At 36.3% G+C, this 19,464-nt stretch overlaps 3 protein-coding genes and 1 long non-coding RNA gene across 4 annotated transcripts; 2 read left to right on the top strand and 2 right to left on the bottom strand.

Moving 5' to 3' along the window:
• Positions 1 to 275: 275 nt before the first annotated feature.
• LOC120264405 (very-long-chain (3R)-3-hydroxyacyl-CoA dehydratase PASTICCINO 2) lies at positions 276 to 2,646 on the bottom strand. Its single transcript, XM_039272216.1, has 9 exons — positions 2,474 to 2,646; positions 2,274 to 2,385; positions 2,172 to 2,190; positions 1,980 to 2,068; positions 1,849 to 1,902; positions 987 to 1,057; positions 828 to 909; positions 635 to 731; positions 276 to 531 (listed from the first exon to the last, which is right to left on the bottom strand). The coding sequence occupies exons 1-9, from the start codon at positions 2,542 to 2,544 to the stop codon at positions 461 to 463; spliced, it is 666 nt and encodes a 221-aa protein (XP_039128150.1). The 5' UTR covers positions 2,545 to 2,646; the 3' UTR covers positions 276 to 460.
• A 1,546-nt stretch (positions 2,647 to 4,192) lies between these two features.
• Positions 4,193 to 7,770, top strand: LOC120265925 (beta-glucuronosyltransferase GlcAT14C-like). The gene is made up of 4 exons (XM_039273879.1): positions 4,193 to 4,854; positions 5,900 to 5,975; positions 6,106 to 6,221; positions 6,918 to 7,770. Exons 1-4 carry the CDS (start codon positions 4,344 to 4,346, stop codon positions 7,433 to 7,435), a joined length of 1,221 nt encoding a protein of 406 aa, XP_039129813.1. The 5' UTR covers positions 4,193 to 4,343; the 3' UTR covers positions 7,436 to 7,770.
• Positions 7,771 to 10,401, bottom strand: LOC120265924 (heat shock cognate 70 kDa protein 2-like). The gene is given in 5 exon segments (XM_039273878.1): positions 7,771 to 9,422; positions 9,424 to 9,468; positions 9,470 to 9,523; positions 9,525 to 9,550; positions 10,105 to 10,401. Coding segments are annotated over 5 exon segments (1,947 nt in total). The 5' UTR covers positions 10,319 to 10,401; the 3' UTR covers positions 7,771 to 7,814.
• Positions 10,402 to 12,513: 2,112 nt separating this feature from the next.
• Positions 12,514 to 17,645, top strand: LOC120264619. Its single transcript, XR_005537499.1, has 5 exons — positions 12,514 to 12,577; positions 14,147 to 14,186; positions 14,267 to 14,311; positions 14,410 to 16,209; positions 16,662 to 17,645. It is a non-coding gene; the product is annotated as an uncharacterized LOC120264619 (long non-coding RNA).
• Positions 17,646 to 19,464: the final 1,819 nt, after the last annotated feature.

Here is a 19,464-nt window from a genome sequence, read left to right on the forward strand (position 1 = left end):
AATTCAAGCCGTTATCTCAGATTTCAATCAGAGCTTGTGATTTATCCCTTAGTTCGATTTATACATACTTTTTGCACTGATTTTCTTTTAGTATCTCTGTACTCTCTTTATTTTTGTTTTAAACAAAGTTGTGATTCATAACAATTTGATAAATTAATAATAAATTATTATTTACATGGGAACAAAAAAAAACACCCATGCTTTATAGTATAAACTGCACGGAAAACATTCATCAGTACTCTCGGACCAAAAAGGGTAATTAAAAAGAGGATGCATGTAACAACCAAATGGATTAGAAAAAACAAAGGTGATAGCAGACAAATGCAACATCCAAGCACAATCAAAGAAAATGTATTGGATTGAAGATTACACCGAGATAGAGAGAAGATAAGAATAATTAATACAACAAGATAAATTCTTGCAACATCCAGGAGCCCAAAGTGCGCAGAGGTTTAGTGATTTATTCCCTCTTTGATTTTGAGAGAGCCTTCTTCCTCTGCCCAAGCATATATCCATACATGTGAGGACTTCCTGTAAAAAATGAGTTAATTCAACCAATGAGCTTTTTTGCCAGTTTTATACAGGGTTACATGCAGAGTAAGAGATGATCCAAACTAAAGTGAGAGATACACGCCTGGAACGTAAGTTAAAAGCACAAGTATTGAGGCATAGAAGTAGTCGAATGAAAAATTCCACTTGTTTGGCATCTTAATGCAGTATTTCTCAGATGCCTATCAACATCATAAGATAAAACATGAGCATCAAGTGTAAAGAAATGAAGTTGTAATTGAACTTATGAGATTCAATATTCATGAGTTGACTAGAACCTTGATGTAGGGCAGTGCAATATATGTCAGGCCAACCTCGCTGCTGATGCCTGATGGATACAGTATCAAAAAGGTGCTATACCTGCAATTACAGATCAAGATTAGTGTATCAAACTGTATCTTTGAAAATGTGCAAGTTGCTGGTTGAGAAAGGCTTACCTGAGCCACAAGAGCCAGGAAGGTGCAAAACCAATTGTTTCTCTGAAACCAAAGAATGAGTACCTTATTATCTGCAAAGTGCAAAACAATAAGAAAAATGATATTGTCATATTGTTTGCCCATTAAGATCCTGCTTGGGAATTACAAGTGCAAACTATCAATGGACAAAACAAAATTAGCCTATCCTAGAGATATGATTCCGCATTCTAGAATCTCAACAGCCTGCAGCCCATTGGTCAATATGTATCATATTCATGTCTCTTCTCAAGTCCACGCTCTCTCTACAACAGTCATTATGCGTGACTTTGTATTTACTGATGGCTAACAGTAAACAGATCACAGATCACAGATCACAACAACCATAAAGTATAGGCTGCATACAATGTATATTACTAGTGCATTCATGTGACAGAGATAGAACCAGCTTGATACAGCTCCAAAATTCATTGGCACATCCTATCATTTAGAAAGAGAAACATGGCATAGATCACACCATGTCTCCAAGCAGAAACAGTTTTAAAGTCTCTGAATTATAATGATACAAACTACTAAATGATCTGAATTTCTGTATGGCGGCTTCCCATATTCTCTGATAGTCAAGAAACAAAGTATTTCCTTCCCCAAAATCTAGAGGATTGGTTTTCTTCATAAAATTGTTCCTTTTCAAGTTCAGTCAATTTTAAGACAACTCTTAAAAAGGAAAAACATCTCAAATACTACATTCTACCCATCAAACAAAAATCGTTAAAGTTTTGTTTACCATAAGAAACAAGAAACATATAAGAGGGAAGTAAAACAACTAAATCAGTCACACTACATACCACAATTAATTATAAGGAACAAAGGCAACATTTTTAAATACCTCAGTGATGGACCAGCTGATCACAAGAGAACTGACCAGAAAATGAGTGCGAATCTGCAAATGAATATACAAAACTAAAGTTTCGCATCATTAAAAAAAAAAAAATCATAACAATACTACAAATCAATTACCTCTGGAAAACTATATAAGATTCCCCATGTTAGATACAATCTGGAACCAATCTGTGGCAATGTCGCTGAAACCGGAGATCTAACTAGACCTTTTTTTTGTCATAATAAATCATGAAAACGCCCAAAAACAAAAGTATAAGAATCAGAACAAAAGCAGCAGGATTTCTTCACAAGCAACACCAATTTCCTTACCTACAAGACCATGAATAATCTGAAAAAAAAAAGAAATGGTGAGCATGATCAGCAAGAAGACCCAAAGAACTAAACTTTGAAAACAATCTAAAATTCCCAGACCTCCATGACAGCAGCCGTCTGCGCGAGCTGCAGAGGCTTCTCGACAGCATCGTACACAGCTTGGTACCCAGACTCCCTTAGGGTTATCACAGCAAAGTACAAAACTTGAGCCCTAGATCAATCCAAGAAGCAAAATCAACGATTAGATAAATCGAAATAATCCATAGAATCCGGGAAAATGGGGAGGAAATCAAGATCACCATCCGAAGAAGATGGTCCAGTTGTAGATGGAGAGGTAGATGCGCTTGAGAACGGAGAGGAAGCCCGCCATTAGAGTGGTGATCTGAGATCTAGGGTTTCGGAACTTAATAAAAGGAGGAGTCGGGGCATTGATAAGGTTTAGGTGGGACGGATGAACCACTGGAGTTTCTCGTTGTGTTTTAAATGATCGCTCGAAAGGGAACGATGATGGAAATTTTTATTTTTATTATTTATTTATTTATTTATTATTATTATTATTATCACTATTGAAAATATGGAAATTTTTATTTTAGTTTTTCAAAATTTATAACCCTTAACTACCACTGCTTAATAAGAGATGTGCATGGGGCGGGGAACGGGGAGTATCTCCCAACTCACTCCCCCATCTTGGACGGGGATTTTCTGTCTCTGCCCCAGTTGGAGAATCGAGGAGGAAAAAGCCCCCACTTCCTACCCCACGGAGATCCCGATCCCACTCCGGCCTCCAAACACAATTTTTTTTTAAAAAAAAATTCACTAATATAATGTTTAAATTGATGAACTTAAAATCTTAGATACCAAGACTCATGATATTATATTATATATTTTCCCACTTTTATTTTAAAACATTCCTTACAAAAATCCAATAATCATAGAAAAAAAAAATCCATTAAATTAGATATTAATTGAGACTAATCATTACTAATAACAAACATTATATTATATTATATATTCTTTTTTATTTTTTTATTTTAACAAATATATTGTTATATATATAACATTTTCGTGGCAGAGAATTTTATTTCCTCACTCCCGCCCCTGCGGGGGAGGAAACCAGAGATTTTCTGTCCCAAACGGGACGGATCCCGACGGGGGACGGGGATTCCCCGCCCTATGCCCATCCCTACTGCTTAATGCAATTAATTGTTATTTGAACCATGATTAAAGAGACCCGAGATCCAAATTTCTTAATCGACAATATTGTTGCAATCCTATGGAATAATACTCCTATGATAATATTATTTATTAGGTCATTGTAATTGATGCACTATTATATTTGTTTGTTTTTTTTTTACAATATTTTGTATTAGATGCTTAATACTTTGAATCAGATACTTGTAAAAAAAATTGTAAAACTTAAAATTAAGGATTATTAAAATAAATGAATAAATAAATAAAACAAATAATTGGATAATTTGCAAAAATAGTTAAATACATTAATAAGCTCACAATGAAACCCACATCTTAAACACAAATCCATTTTTTTAATATCTATTTGAGGACAACTTCTAGTTCACAGTTACTTTTAAACCCATCTCTAAGTTGTTTTTTCTTTTTCTTGTCAATTTGGAAAACTCATGAAGTTGGTGTAGATAAACCAATTTTATGATTTAAAAATTATAACTCTAATAAGTATTAACTTTTAACACATGCAAAGAGATCAAACAAAATACAAAATATAACTATTGAAAAATTAATTTACTATTATCTTTGAACATCTTTCTTCAAATAACTCAATTTATAATGTCAACTTATTCGAAGCCCTCAATGAATTTTTTTTATCTCATAAAATCCTATAGTTACTATATTTTCAAAAAATAAACATATATTATATCACAATCAAATCAAATTTTTAAAAAAATTCTTTATTGATTCAAATACTCTTTATGGTAGACTTTTCTTTTTTTTAAAAAAAAAAATGTTTTAGAATAAACAAAATAGATGATCATTTTGTAAAAATAAATAATCCAGGGGTATATCCACAAAAAAAACCCACCCAACCTGAATTTTCAAAAGAAGAAGAGCTCCGTTGAAACCGCCAAGTGAGTCCTTCTCCGACGAGGTTGTCGGGAATCTCAGCCTCAAACCCTAACCCTAGTCGCAGGGACGATGAGAAAACCTCATCGTCTCGTCGAGCCCTCGCTCTCCGGTCGAAAATGGCTTCTCATCATTCTCGTCCTGATTGGTCTTCCTCTTGTTTTCCTCTTAACCCTAAGTCCACACAAACCTTTGCCATCGCCCAACCCTTTGAAGCTCGATCGCCGGATTCCGAAGCTCCCAAGGCTTGCATACCTAATCAGCGGCTCCAAGGGGGATGGGAAGCGGGTAAAAAGGCTTCTCAGAGCTATGTACCATCCCTGGAACTATTATTTGGTCAAATTGGATCGCGAGGCGGCGATGGATGAAAGGGTGGATTTGACGAGCTTTGTGAGGTCGGAGGTGGTGTTTGAGAAGTTTGGGAATGTTTGGGTGGTGGGGAATGGTGATGAGGTTGCGGAAATGGGGCCAACGATGATTGCTTCAATGCTTCATGGAGTTGCGGTACTGTTGAAGAAGGCTAAGGAGTGGACTTGGCTCATTAATCTTAGTGCTGAAGACTATCCTCTTATGCCTCAAGATGGTAAATTCCTTCTTTTTTGTTTTCATTTTTTGGTTAATCAGTAGTATATTTTTTGGAGTCAAATTGATGCTTGTGCATTAATCCGTTGTTAATTACATGAGAATTTTAGTTTCATATGCATGTGATGGTTGTATTTGTTGATTAAAACTAAATTAGAGTGCAAAGCTGAAGCCTTTATCGTTGAGGATTGTGATGAAAGAATGAGCATCTTTTTTACTCTTTTGCACCATTTTGTTAGATGATGGCCTTTACACCTTATTCTTTGAATTTAAAGCTACTTCCTTGATTGATGACTTTTTTACTTGAATGTTTCTTAGAAAGGCACAGAAAGCTCCTTTGCCTTGTAAAGCAAATAAGTTGCCTGATAGTATGCCAAGTATTTGCTTCAAAGAATATGCTGTGCAAGATTTATTTGCAAGGATTCCTTTCTATTGGTAAATGTTAAATAATGAAGCATTATTGGGTTGAATTCACATTTGAAGTTCGTGTATCAAGCTTAGGATTCTATTCCCTTATCCCCTGAAACTGTTGTTATCTTGGAGGTTTTTCATACTGTTTTGGCTCATATTAATGTTTGGGTTTATAAAGGAATGAGGGTGAAAACTATTTGGTAGCTCAAAACATAGATAGAAAGGGAGAATCTGAAATGACCCCACATTCCCACTTGTTTAGAATGATGATGGGACAAAGAGGTTTAATTCTGTGTTGATGTAGATGCCTACATGTAAGGTTCTTGAAATGTCACTACCAGATAAGTACGAAAATTGTAATAAACTCTTCGTTGGATTGATTCCATTCTTTCTGATCAAATTAATATCTGCCACTTATCTTATCCAATGGTTCTGCAGTTCTTATTTGTTTTGATCATTTTCTGTTGCATCAGTCAGTTACTGTGCCATTCAAGTTAATTATGTCAATATATTGGAGTGATTCATTTCAATATAAACACACTTGTATAAAAGTAGTTACATCTTTACAGGATATTGACATTATCATAAAACTTAATTGTTTCTAATGCCCTTATTCCTCCCACGCTCTATTGCAGATATCCTCCATATTTTTTCATACTTGCCCAGGGATCTGAACTTCATTGAACATTCTAGTAATATTGGTTGGAAAGAGTGAGCATAGACTTTCTGTTCACATTGTTGTTGGAATTTCTTGCTTATGACTACAATTAGTCATAGCATCTTTTTATTTGAATGTGTTATGAATAATGTCCTGTTGGTTTTCCTAATATCATGCTGTCAGGTATCAAAGGGCAAGGCCAATCATTGTAGATCCACGACTGTACGGCTCCGACAGAAAGGATGTGTTTTGGGCAAAAGAGCAAAGGTCTATGCCTTCATCTTTCAAATTATTTGCAGGTATTACTCTGAAATTTTACGATATGGTCTCTTCATTTAGTTCATTTGATTACATAGTTTATGTTTTGATCATTGCTGTTGTGTAGTTGTGTGTGCCAAATTAATTTAATCATTCTTGATTTGCATATGAGCCATTAACGGAGAAATCTTATAATTGGAAGTTTATGCGTATCAGATGCGCTGTGTTATTTGTGGTTTAGCTAATGCATGGACATACACCTCCTAGACTAAGAATTTCTGAACGGTATCATTTAGGGTTGGAGAATGCTCTTTCCTTTCCTTTGATGCAATTGGTTAGCTTATCAAGATCTGACCTACTTAGAGCTCACCTGAAAAGGGTATATAATATTTACCATATAAATTGGTTTTTGATTTGGTGATCAGAAGAGTGCACCTATAAATTCTGACTAGCCAAACACTATATTCAAGGCTGAACCATATATAGTCAACAATGCTTATGGAGATAGAGACATTAAAGAGGGCCATAGGCAATACCTTGTAGTTGAGAGAACATGCTATAGAGATTGAGACACGCCACTGAGGTGGCAATATATTATTAGATTATGAATAATAGAAACTCTTTAAAATATTATTTGAAAATTACATTTGCTCGCTCATTTTGATATTATAAAACTTCTTCATTGAAATTGACAATGACTTAGAATTCTTAAGTTGAACCTTTCCATGTAAATGTAGGTTCTTCATGGGTTGTGCTATCCCGACCATTTCTTGAATTCTGCATCTTGGGGTGGGATAATCTGCCACGGACATTACTCATGTACTACACAAACTTCCTGTTATCCACAGAAGGATACTTCCATACTATCATATGCAACTCCAAAGACTTCCAGAACACAACCATTAACCATGGTCTACGGTTTATGATGTGGGACAACCCACCTCGCCAGCATCCAACCAACTTGACATCAAAGCATTTCGATTTAATGGTTCAAAGTGGGATTCCATTTGCCCGCAAGTTTTTAGAGGATGATCCAGTCTTAGACAGAATTGACCATGAGTTACTGAAGAGAAACAGCACCCATTCTTCCCCTGGCGGATGGTGTATGGAAAAGAGATCTGTAAGCAATTTAGATCCTTGCTCGGTTCATAGGAAGACAAATATCATCACACCAACCTCCAGCTCAAGAAGGTTAGAGAGGCTGCTGGTAAAAGTCCTTGATCCGGTAACTTTCAGACTGGCACAGTGCAAATAGCAAAGTGTATAGCCCTGTAACGTTTGTTGTAATGTGTTTCCAGGCTAGTGTATTGTTTATATACTTTCACGAATGTTTGACGGAATGATGTATAATAACTGAATAGAAAGGGGTTTTATTCTCAATAATCAAGAAGATTTACTAATATAAATAATACCGAGTAAAAACTGAGAATATCAGAGATAACCCTCTTTTTATGTAAGATAAAAGAGATAACTTTAACCTAAAAACAAAAACAGACAACTCCCATATCAATCCATCATATACCCCCCAAATATTCAATTCCCCAAACCATGAGAAACCCAAAAGAAACGGAACAAGTTCTTATGACAAAAGACCAGATGAGAACAACCCAAAGTCGCTTTGTCTCCGACTCAATTTAATCAACCTCCTCAATCTTAGGCCCAGCACCGCTGGCACCTGCCGAGGGCCCATCCTCGTCCATCCCGCCAGCCATGTCCGCACCCGCACCTTGGTACATCTTCGCAATGATCGGGTTGCAAATGCTCTCCAGCTCCTTCATCTTGTCTTCAAACTCATCCGCCTCAGCCAGCTGGTTCCCATCCAACCACTGAATCGCCTGCTCGATCGCATCCTCAATCTTCTTCTTATCGGCTGCAGGGATCTTAGATGCAATCTTGTCATCGTTGATGGTGTTCCTCATGTTGTAAGCGTAGTTCTCCAGGGTGTTCTTAGACTCAACCTTCTTCTTATGATCCTCATCCTCAGACTTGTATTTCTCTGCCTCTTGCACCATCTTCTCAATCTCCTCTTTGCTCAGCCTACCCTTGTCGTTGGTGATGGTGATCTTGTTCTTTTGCCCGGTGGTCTTGTCCTCGGCCGAGACATTCAAGATACCGTTGGCATCAATGTCGAAGCAGACGGTGATCTGAGGGACACCACGAGGAGCAGGCGGGATGCCGGAGAGCTCGAACTTGCCCAACAGGTTGTTGTCTCTGGTTCTGGTTCTTTCACCCTCGTACACCTGGATCAAAACACCAGGCTGGTTGTCGGAGTAGGTGGAGAACACCTGCTCTTTCTTGGTAGGAATGGTTGTGTTCCTGGGAATCAAAACAGTCATGACACCACCAGCAGTCTCCAGACCAAGAGAAAGAGGTGTGACATCAAGAAGCAGCAAGTCCTGCACCTTCTCATTACCCTCACCACTGAGAATAGCAGCCTGAACAGCAGCACCATAAGCAACAGCCTCATCAGGGTTGATGCTCTTGCAGAGCTCTTTACCGTTGAAGAAGTCCTGGAGCAATTGCTGCACTTTAGGAATCCTAGTGGATCCTCCAACAAGAACAACATCATGGACAGTGCTTTTGTCCATCTTGGCATCCCTCAAGCACTTCTCCACAGGCTCCATGCACTTCCTAAACAAGTCCATGTTGAGTTCCTCGAATCTGGCACGAGTGATGGTGGTGTAGAAGTCAATGCCTTCGTACAGCGAATCAATCTCAATAGTGGTTTGTGCGGTGGAAGAGAGAGTCCTCTTCGCACGCTCGCAGGCAGTCCTCAACCTCCTCAAAGCTCTCGGGTTGCCACTGATATCCTTCTTGTGCTTCCTCTTGAACTCCTGAACAAAGTGGTTCACCATCCTGTTGTCAAAGTCCTCCCCTCCAAGATGGGTATCTCCAGCAGTAGCCTTCACTTCAAAAATACCCTCTTCAATGGTGAGAAGAGAAACATCAAAGGTGCCACCACCAAGATCAAATATGAGCACATTCTTCTCGCCAGCACTGGTTGCCTTCTTGTCAAGACCATAGGCAATGGCAGCAGCCGTGGGCTCATTGATGATACGCATGACATTGAGCCCGGCAATGACACCAGCATCCTTAGTGGCCTGACGTTGTGAGTCATTGAAATAAGCTGGGACAGTAACCACTGCATTCTTCACAGAAGAACCAAGGTAAGCCTCAGCGATCTCCCTCATCTTGATCAAGACCATTGAGGAGATCTCTTCAGCAGCGAATTGCTTATCCTCGGCCCTTATAGTTGACAACAATCATGGGCTTGTCTCCAGGACCAGGGAATGACCTTGAAAGGCCACAACTTGATATCACTCTGCACTGTAGCATCGCTGAAATCTCCTCCCAATCAACCGTTTAGCATCTGGATTTACAGAGTTCAGACACTAGTTAAAACCAAACGCTAGAACAAGCTACAATAAATTATTTTTTTAAAATGATAAACAGTAAAGATAGAATCATTCTTATTGCTTAAGCTTCTCTAGAGACTAAAAACATTCAGTTTCTAGTATAAACACCGAAAGATGGGATATTGCTTTCAAATCCAAGAGATCAAAACATCAAAACCAACATGGATAGATCGTAGAAATACAAAGAAATTACTCAGAATTGGAAGACATTAGTGAGAAACCAATACAAATTCACGCTGATAAGCATCTACTTGAACCCTCAATCACACGCCAAATTGATCCCATACGCATAAGAAGAGTATATCTAGAAAATTCTCATCCTAGATCTATATAATTCAAAACCAAAAACAGATTAAATCCTTCTAGATCTACAATGAAAAAGTCCATCACAAAATCAGATCTACAAACTAGATCGCATAAAACTCTAGATCTACATAAGCTCGCATCACAGAACAAGAAAACCAAACAGATCTAAAGATCAGAATAACAACAATCGAAGAAAACTCACCGAAAACAGTGTTGATGGGGTTCATGGCAACCTGATTCTTCGCCGCATCACCGATCAGGCGCTCAGTGTCGGTGAAGGCCACATAGGAAGGCGTGGTGCGGTTTCCCTGGTCATTGGCGATGATCTCCACCCGATCGTGCTGCCATACACCAACGCAGGAGTAGGTCGTCCCAAGATCGATCCCGATCGCCGGCCCTTCTCCCTTTCCGGCCATGAATTCAGAGCAAAAACGAAAACAAAGAAAAACGAAGAACAAAAAAACTAAGTTAAGAAATGCTAAGCTATGAGAGAAGAAGAAGAGATGAGGGGTCTTTTATAACTTTTCTGAAACCCTTTCCAGAATGTTCGGATGATTTTGAGCCGTTGGATTCACTGCGATCGAAATATCCAATGGTTGCGTGTGAAAAGCCATTGGCCGACGACCCGAGTTGAAAGAGTGGAGGGAACGAATAGACTGGGTTCCACCAACTTGGATCTGGACCAATGATTGAATGACACGTCATCGATTACTAAACCAAACTTTGGGAGAAAGAATATTCATGAAAAGTTGGGCGGCCGGGTCAAAAAGCAACAGTTTTGTTTTTCTGAATTATTTGCATTTTATAATTTGCATAATGTTGGATTATTTTGTTTATTTATTATTGGGAGATGGGTTGTACTACCAATTATGTTGCATATAAAATAATAAATATAATTGAATTTACTGTGATAAAAAAAATAAATTTCATGAGAATATTTTAATGGAGTAACGCTATACCATGTCAAGAAATTTGACACCAATGCTAATAATAGAGCTAGGGTTGTTTAACTCGGAATTAGAAATACTAACCCTGAAGTCATAATTAATATTTGTGTCAAATTTAATAAATTTGTTTATGATGTATAGCATTATTTTATTTAATGTGATAGTTTTAAATATAATAAGTAAAATTTAATTTAATTGTCTTATTAAATTGGTGTTTGTGGTTTTTTTTTAGATTATAAAGTTGGGAAGCTACCCATAAAGACAATAAATAAATTAAACTAGATCTATATATATATATGAAATGTGATTTTATGATTTTTTATTTACCTCAATACAACATACTGCAATTATATCAATGTAGACTCTGCACATAAATTTTGTTGTACAACTTATATATATATATAATAAACTATAATTTATTTGTTTTATTAAAAAAAAACTCTGAATTTATAAGGGTGTAATTTAATGATTTTTTTTTAATGAACTGTATGTTCATCATAGAAGATATTTTCTTAAATATTTAAAACAATTTTGTCCAAATTAATTTATTACTATTTTTTTATATATTCTCAATAAAACGTGCTTCCACTCTATAAAAATAAAATAAAATAAATACAATATTATTACATAAATATATTACTTTAAAAATAAATAACTCACATAAATAAACTAAAAAGAGATAAGGAAAAACAACAAACATTAGCCAAAGAATAAATATAAAAAATATCCACTAGTTGTGGAGATGTGATGCTAAAAAATAAAGACAATAATAGAGATAGAAAACTCAGTTATAGCAACAAAATGCACTTTAGAGTTTCTTAATCAGCATCCCATGCTATTAAGAAGTATGCTGTAATATCAGAGAACTCTCTCTCAGGCTGCTCTTAGTTCTTGTTAATACGGAGACACTTAGGGGTATTTTTTATTTTTATTTTTTGTACTCATTTGTGTTAGTCCTTCTTTTGTTTGATAATACCTTTTTATATCTATTGTTCTACAGTCCCACGCCTAGTTGATTGTTTAGTATTTTTTTTTTAATAAATTATGATTTATTCATTAAAAAAAACTCTTTCTCATGAAATGAAGAGGGTAAGGGGATCAATATTTTTTTTTTCTATCATTAATTTCTATACTATTAAGCCAATTATTCAAACTTTTAAAATTTACATAAACTTATCAACATTTATAGGTGTATTTAATATTTTATAATAATAATTATTATTTTGAATAATAAACAGATATTTAATTTTTTTAATAAAAATAGTTCTAGAAAAGTCTCTTCGTTCATGAATCACGTGTGATTTGCGTAATCGCACATTAGATTTGGGGTCGTTTTGGGTCAGGTTATTGGGCTTTCACACAACCCGGCCCGTTTAATTAGGCTAAGCGGGCCCACCGAAATTTTCAAGCCACCGCGGCGCGGGTTCGTGGATTTCTAGAAACGAGTCTCACATCCCGCGGAAACCCAGTTAATCTCGGCCGTCCGACTTAATCTAACGGCCACAAATGGAAACCAGCCGAACATTCCAGAATCCCCGGATCGCACCGTCATTCTTCATCTCTAGAACCATCGGCGGCGAGGAGTAATCCAGATCGACCATGATGAGGTCGTCGTCGTCGACGACGACCACCGCAATGGGCACCGCCGGCACGGCTACTTGTTAAAACGCTAGATCGGCGATCCGGCGAAGAACTAGTCCACATTGAACTTCATCAACACCATCTTCGGTGAGATTCTCTCCGAGATTTATGATCCATTTTTTTTTTCTTCGTTTTTGATCTTCATATTTCATTCTGTTATTTTTTTAAGCAATGCGTATTGAATTGATGGTTTGTAGTTCTCGAGTCACAGTATTAATGATTTTGAATATTAATATTGCTTGGTGTGCTAGATTTAGATTATGGAATCATGCTTGATCTTTCATAGTTCTAGCCGTTTTGGATAAGTAGGGTTTCTTGAATTTCTGTTCTTATAATTTTGTTATTTTGAAGTAATTGATCTGATTTTGCTTCTTTGTTGAATTATTTTATTGAATTATTACACGCAAGAAACAATTTACAGCTAGTGATACGTTATGATACTCGAAATAGTTGGGAGAGTGAACATTGATTTCTGATTTGCTGAGATTCAGGATCCACTTGAGCTGTTCTTGATGTTATACCCAATTTGGTTGGTCGTGTGTTGATGAAGTTCCTTGATATGAAATTTTAAGCAAATAAAATTTGTGTGAAGTATTCTGGAAAGAAAAAAAATGGAAGACACTAAGTGATGAAAGTGATTTCAGATGAGCTGTTTGCCTTGTAGACTCCATTGATGACTACAATGAACTTTTTTGTGGGTTGTTGTACCACTTGAAGTGCAAAAGGTTAAATCTTTAGAAGGTCATCATCACCAAGTGTAAGATTGCTCTTAGGTGGCAGTTGCTGGTTGTAATGTGGGCTTATAGATTTTTATGGGCTGCATTCTCTTGTTTGGGCTTTTGAAGTCCTTTGTAGCATGCCTTTTATTCTTCTCAAGGTTTTAACAAATAGCAGGCAACATTGATCTCTATCTTCAAATGGCAGTTTATTTGGGTTGGTGTCATTCTATATACATTACAAGCAGTTGGTACTCTCAAGAAGTGTTTGTTGTGTCCTTCCACTACTATGGATTCTTCAGCTTTGCCACCCGCAATTCATTGAACGATATTGTCTTAGAAGAAATGTATTTTCTACAATTCCTCCCTGGAATCTTTTTAGAGATATATATATATATATATATATATATGAAAATGAAGAGGAAATTGTAATGGCAGAGCAATATTTACATAACTTGCAAATATTCTCCACAAATATTTTGTTTCCGAGGTGTGGGTTGATGATCTTGCATGCCTTAGCTATAGATGTGGTCTATACTGAACTACTACTTAAGGTCAAATTCTCCACGAATATTTTGTTTCAGAGGTTGGGGCTATATAATCTTGCATACCTTAGCTATAGATGTGGTCTATACTAACTACTACTTAAGGTCTATCAAATGTTGGGTAGCTGTTCTGGATATATCAGTAAATGTAAAAACTAGAAGAACAAGCCTCTCTATTGGTCCCTCTTATATCTACCCTAAGCTTCCAGTGGACCAGAAGTCATGCTAATGGGTGGTTGTCGTTGTTTTGCTGCTGGAAATGCTATGACAAGGAAAATACAATAGTAGTATTATGTTTTATTTTCTACACTGCTTTCTGCTTAATTGAAATCTAGTATCATTCACACTAGGCTTTTATCCGTTTTATGGATTTAATTTTGTTTTGTGGTTTATAGGCTGATCCATTGCTTGAGTGAGCACTCCATGTTCAGTGAGGTCTAATACTCATAATTTAACCAGCTTGATTTAACTATTAAGCCATGTCCTTCCATGATCATTTCTGGTTCTGGGGACAGGTCTGTGATCATGCTCAACAAAAGGCTACGGGGAAGAGTTTGCAGGTGTGACAATCTCGCCTATGATCTTAGTGAATGGAGGAGAAACTGCTGATACATACTTGGATTATCTGTTGATAATGATGATTTCATTGTTCCTGCAGCATTAGCCAGCAAGATCACCATGCGTTTTTTCTGGCCCTACTGTCACTAGAATCATGAATGAGCCAGCTGCTGATGTTCCATTGCTTATGGTCTTGACTAGAAGGCTTCCATGTTGATAAAGAGTCTTCTCGTCTTTGACCTTGGTCATTACACTTTGATGTCCCACTGTTCAGCATTGAGGAGGGCATTTCTGAGATGAAAGCTACTGCAGGTAATACTCAGCTCGTTGGCTAGGACCTTGACAACCTAATGGTGAATCATTTTTTTCCTGGGGTTTTTAAGTGCGAGCACAAAAAGAGCACATCAGTGGAAATCCCAGGGCTCTGAGGAGGCTGAGAACAACTTCTGCAAGAGAGAAAGGGAACCTCTCATCCACAGCTCAGAGGATGATTTTGAGTTTGGTTTGTTATATCAGAGCATGGATTTTTAATCCCGCATTACCTGTAGAGAAATGCTAGAGAGGCACGTAGATAGACTAGCAGTGGGTGACGCAGTGAGGATCCACTAGAATTTCTATGCTGCTGGAACTTCCTTAGGACTTCTTCAAAGTGGAGTATCTCTGCTAGAGCATTAAAAGCTGCTGCCTATGGTGCTGTCTTTGAGGCTGCTATTCTGAGTGGTGAGGACAATAAGAACATGCATGACCTGCCCCTGCATGTCAATACTTTTATCTTCGGGCGTTGGTAACCACTGTGTGCATTATGGCGGTCCTCATTCCATTGAACGCCACCAAACTCCATATTAGCACTATCAGCTGGCTTCTTGATCCAGGTTTAGGAAGGTGAAAGGATCAGGACAATAGATAATAACAATTATTTTTGAAGGCATGAGCCATCTGGCATTTCTCAGAGCACTGTCTGATTCGCATTGATCCAAATGGTGCCCTGAATGTCCCTACCGATGAAAAGACTGCTGTGCAGAAGAACAGTATCATTGTCACCAATGGAAAGTGCTTGTCTAGCAACAAGACTGAGGGCTGAATATTTGCAACTTGTTGGGTTTATCATCTGAAGAATATCATTTAGCAAGATTGAGGATGCCATTGAGTAGGTGATTCAGCGGCTTCATTGACAATGACTAATGAGTAATGAATTGGATGGCAAGATGAAAGAGCTTGAGAGCTTCTGCAGTCCATCATCGCCAGGATGTACCGGCGTACTGGTGCTGACATAGGTGGAATGGATGGTGATGAACCCTCTTTTGGTGGCAATTGTGTTGGTCCCAAGATTGAGGTGGATTAGGTGCAATCCTCCACTTTTCCTTGGGCATCTCTTCTAGATTTCTGTGCACTTGGATGGTGGGCTTCATGATTTCCCTTATTTTTGCTGCTGTTGCTCTTTAGCTGCACAGCCCATGCATCCATTATGAATGCCTTATGCTTTCTTGCCTACTTTCTGCTTGTTCTCTGATATTTCTACAGCTCTCTTTTTGATGGCTTCTAATCCAGGTTAAAAATTAGTTTCTTGTTTTATATGCTGTTCTACATGTCATATGCCAAAGTCACTGCATGTGTAGGTTATGAGGTCGTCAGTATTGCTGTGATGTTATACTTGCAACCAAAAGATACAGTATATCATTGTTTTCTAGGAATCTGTTAAGCTTCTTGGTTTCCATGTTGGTTGTTGACTTGAAGTTTATTCACAGATCAGTGTGAGAATTTGATGTATTTTGGAAGACAAGCACCATTTGGAAGCCACCTCTCCAGTTGACTCCTATCCTAAACTTTTGCTTCAACAGGGGATTGAAGACAGAGGACTTTAATGAATGGAAGGAACTTAAGTTTTATCATCCACCTCCAGGTGAGTCCAAAACATTTTAATTACTTATTTTTATGCATAACTAATTGTTTTTTCTGTTTGTTATTTCAAATATAGCGATTTATTAAATTAATCATTCAGCATTGGTGTTCTTATCACTAAAAATTAAATATTTTAGTAGAAAAAACCATTCACGAAACTATCATGTTGGTCCATGTCATTGTCTGAGCTGCTAGTCCTCTAATTTTTGCTTAACATTATTGTCATGTAACAACCATTATCTACTGCTTTCTTGGCATTTGGCGTAATGCTTTTGGCTTCTGTAGCTCCATGGTGTGGCTCACAGTGCCTGCTTTTGATTATTATTATTATTATTATTATTATTTGAAGAAGAAGAAGATGAATCTGATTAAACTATGAGTTCGCATTTTCTCATTTTGAAAAATAATAAAGTTTGATATGTTTTCTTTTGGCGGCGATATTCGCGTTTGCAGACCATCAAATTGAAGTCAATTGGCGTCTGGAAACATCATACACCAAGGAAAAGATAGTGGTGCCAATTGGCTGATGCTTGCTAATTAATGTTTCATCTATGTGAGCTTGCTCAGCACCCACATCAATCCCAGTCAATAAGGTATATACCAATTTAATATTGAATTCCTACTTAATTATAAAATAATAATAATAATAATAATAATAATAATAATAATAATAATAATAATAATAATAATAATAATAATGAGAAACTTTGGCCGTGATTCCATCAAATAATTATCACGTAGACAACTATAGAACACAAGCAACAAAAATCAGATGCAGTGTGCAGTGACTAGTGATCAAGATGCCTTTCAAACTCTCATAATTACACATTCTCATATTTATAAATTTATACAATAAACTCTAATTGTAAATTCATAACTGTAATTGCATTGATCTCTTGTTTGTCCTCCTAATTAGCCTAATGTATTAATAATGATTCATGCACGGTGTGAATATTGCAAACATCTATTAATTATTCATGTATGTATTTCTACAGTTTGTAATTATTTTCACACCTCTTTTTAATGAAAACATTTTGTTCATAAAGAGTAATACAAACAATTATGAGAATCTTGCAGGGGGGTACATGCAAAAAGATATAAATAAATATAGGGAGAGGCAGTGAGAATAACATGAGGGTGATGGTGGGGAGGGGTTGAGTTTGCTAATCATGTGCTTAAAAGTTTAATATAAAAAAAAAAAAGAGAGAGAAACGTAAATATATATGAGAGTGATGGTGCTTCATTTCTTGAGGCCCATTAGATAGAGAAAAAGGTGAGATGTCAACGTGGAATGTCACCGGCCCATATATTCGAAGGGGCCCACGAATCAGACGTCGCAGTTTGGGCCGTGCTCAAAGGAATCCACTCTCTATCCCCGACCGAAGGCATCTAATGACTCCTCTCCATCCTCCTTGCCTGGAAATTCATGCCAAAAAGCCAGAAGCTTTTTATTTCTTTTTCTTTTTATTTAATTAATTTGAAATTTTGTTTGCTTTAATTCAGTTTCACATATAAAAGTTTTTAATTATTTAATGATAGCTTAGCCAGCAACACTGGTCAAGCACAGTCAATCAGACCAAGATGCCCTTATTTAGCATTTAAGATAAGATTGTGCAGGAGCATGAACTAAATGGTTGTTAACTTGTAAATTAGGAAATAAAGTCTGATTGACATGTTGACATGGAAATTTCTCCAAACAGTTTCGGATTGGATTTTTCATTTGTGTTATAATTTATTATTATTTTTTTTAATTTAGCCCGGACCCGGTAGTATCATCATTTATAAACATTTTTTGTAATTTATCAATTTTATTTAAAATAAAAATAAAAGTTTAACACTCATATTGTTATAATAGAAATAAAGTTTTTTTTTATTATTTTTGACAAAATGGACGACCCATGTCAGGGTGTGCATGTCATGTCAGAATGTGGATAGATATGGAATAATTATCTCTACATATTTGTGCTTTTATCATACATGAGTGGAGATTCAAATTCATCTCTTTAGCAGGATATAAACACCCCGTATAGAGGCTAGTGTTAATAGATCAAAAATCTATCTCTTTTGTAGGATATGAATACTTTGTGTAGGGAATTTAGTGTTAATAGATAAAAAAATCCATCTCTTTAGTAGGATATGAACACTCTGTAAAGATCAAAAGATGATCAGTAAATAAAGAGTAGATTTAACAAAGCGTAGGTGATAATATATAAAAAAATAAAAGTAAAAAAATTGAGAAGAATTACAATTGACACAAGTTAATGTAAATTTGTAATTAACTATATATATATATATATATATATATATATATGAAAACTTTTATGTTTGGAATAGAATTCTCATATGTTTGCGTGAAAGTTTCACCTTATTTGATCATGAATTAAGACAAGATAAGTTAATGAATATGAAAAGTTTAAGTTCAGATTAAAAGAAATTAATAAATTTAAAAACTCAATGCGTTACATAATTATATTATTTGCTTAACGGTGAACATGGTCTGAAAAGCCTAATAACTGAGGTGACATGTGAGATGGAAAGCAATGGCAAATAGACTTCCATTATGAGTAACTGTATGTATCTTTTGGTCAGTGTAATTAGTGTGTATTGCAAACACTCTCATCTTCCATCTTCATCTTCATCTTCATCTTCATGCTTAAGTATTCACCTTTAGTTAGTGACTAGACTACACTTTTCAAGCCTACTTATAAGCCTATCAAATTTAGCAGCAATTTATTCTTCTTCAAATAAGATCTAGTGCAACCTATTGTTACCTGTCATTAATTAGCTCAATATATCATGCAAGGATACTGCAAAGATTTCAGAGTTGTTTCTCAATGTTACCCTTCATATGAAAGGAAAGCACAGTTGTAGAAACAAGACAAAAGATAGCACTAAATATGCATATATTATATATATATATATATATATATATATAGAGAGAGAGAGAGAGAGAGAGAGAGAGAAGAAGAAGAAGAAGAAGAGATGGAGACACTTCCACCACCACCTAAGGACTAACTTTTCCTTTTAAATACAAACACATAATGGAGTATATGTGTTTGATGATCCATATATAATTTGTTTATTATATATTCATCTATCAAACAATGCAGCAATATAATTAAGGCTTCACTTCTATCTCCATCTCTTGTTGTTGTCCTGTTTTCCTCTTCTCAACTTTTCCATGCATGTATACTTGAGAACCTTAAAGGCTAAGGAAATCTCTCTTCCCTCCTCTTCCCTCTTCCCTTTCTCTCTT

The sequence above is a fragment of the Dioscorea cayenensis genome, chromosome 7 (assembly GCF_009730915.1).
Source record: "Dioscorea cayenensis subsp. rotundata cultivar TDr96_F1 chromosome 7, TDr96_F1_v2_PseudoChromosome.rev07_lg8_w22 25.fasta, whole genome shotgun sequence".
NCBI lineage: Eukaryota > Viridiplantae > Streptophyta > Magnoliopsida > Dioscoreales > Dioscoreaceae > Dioscorea > Dioscorea cayenensis.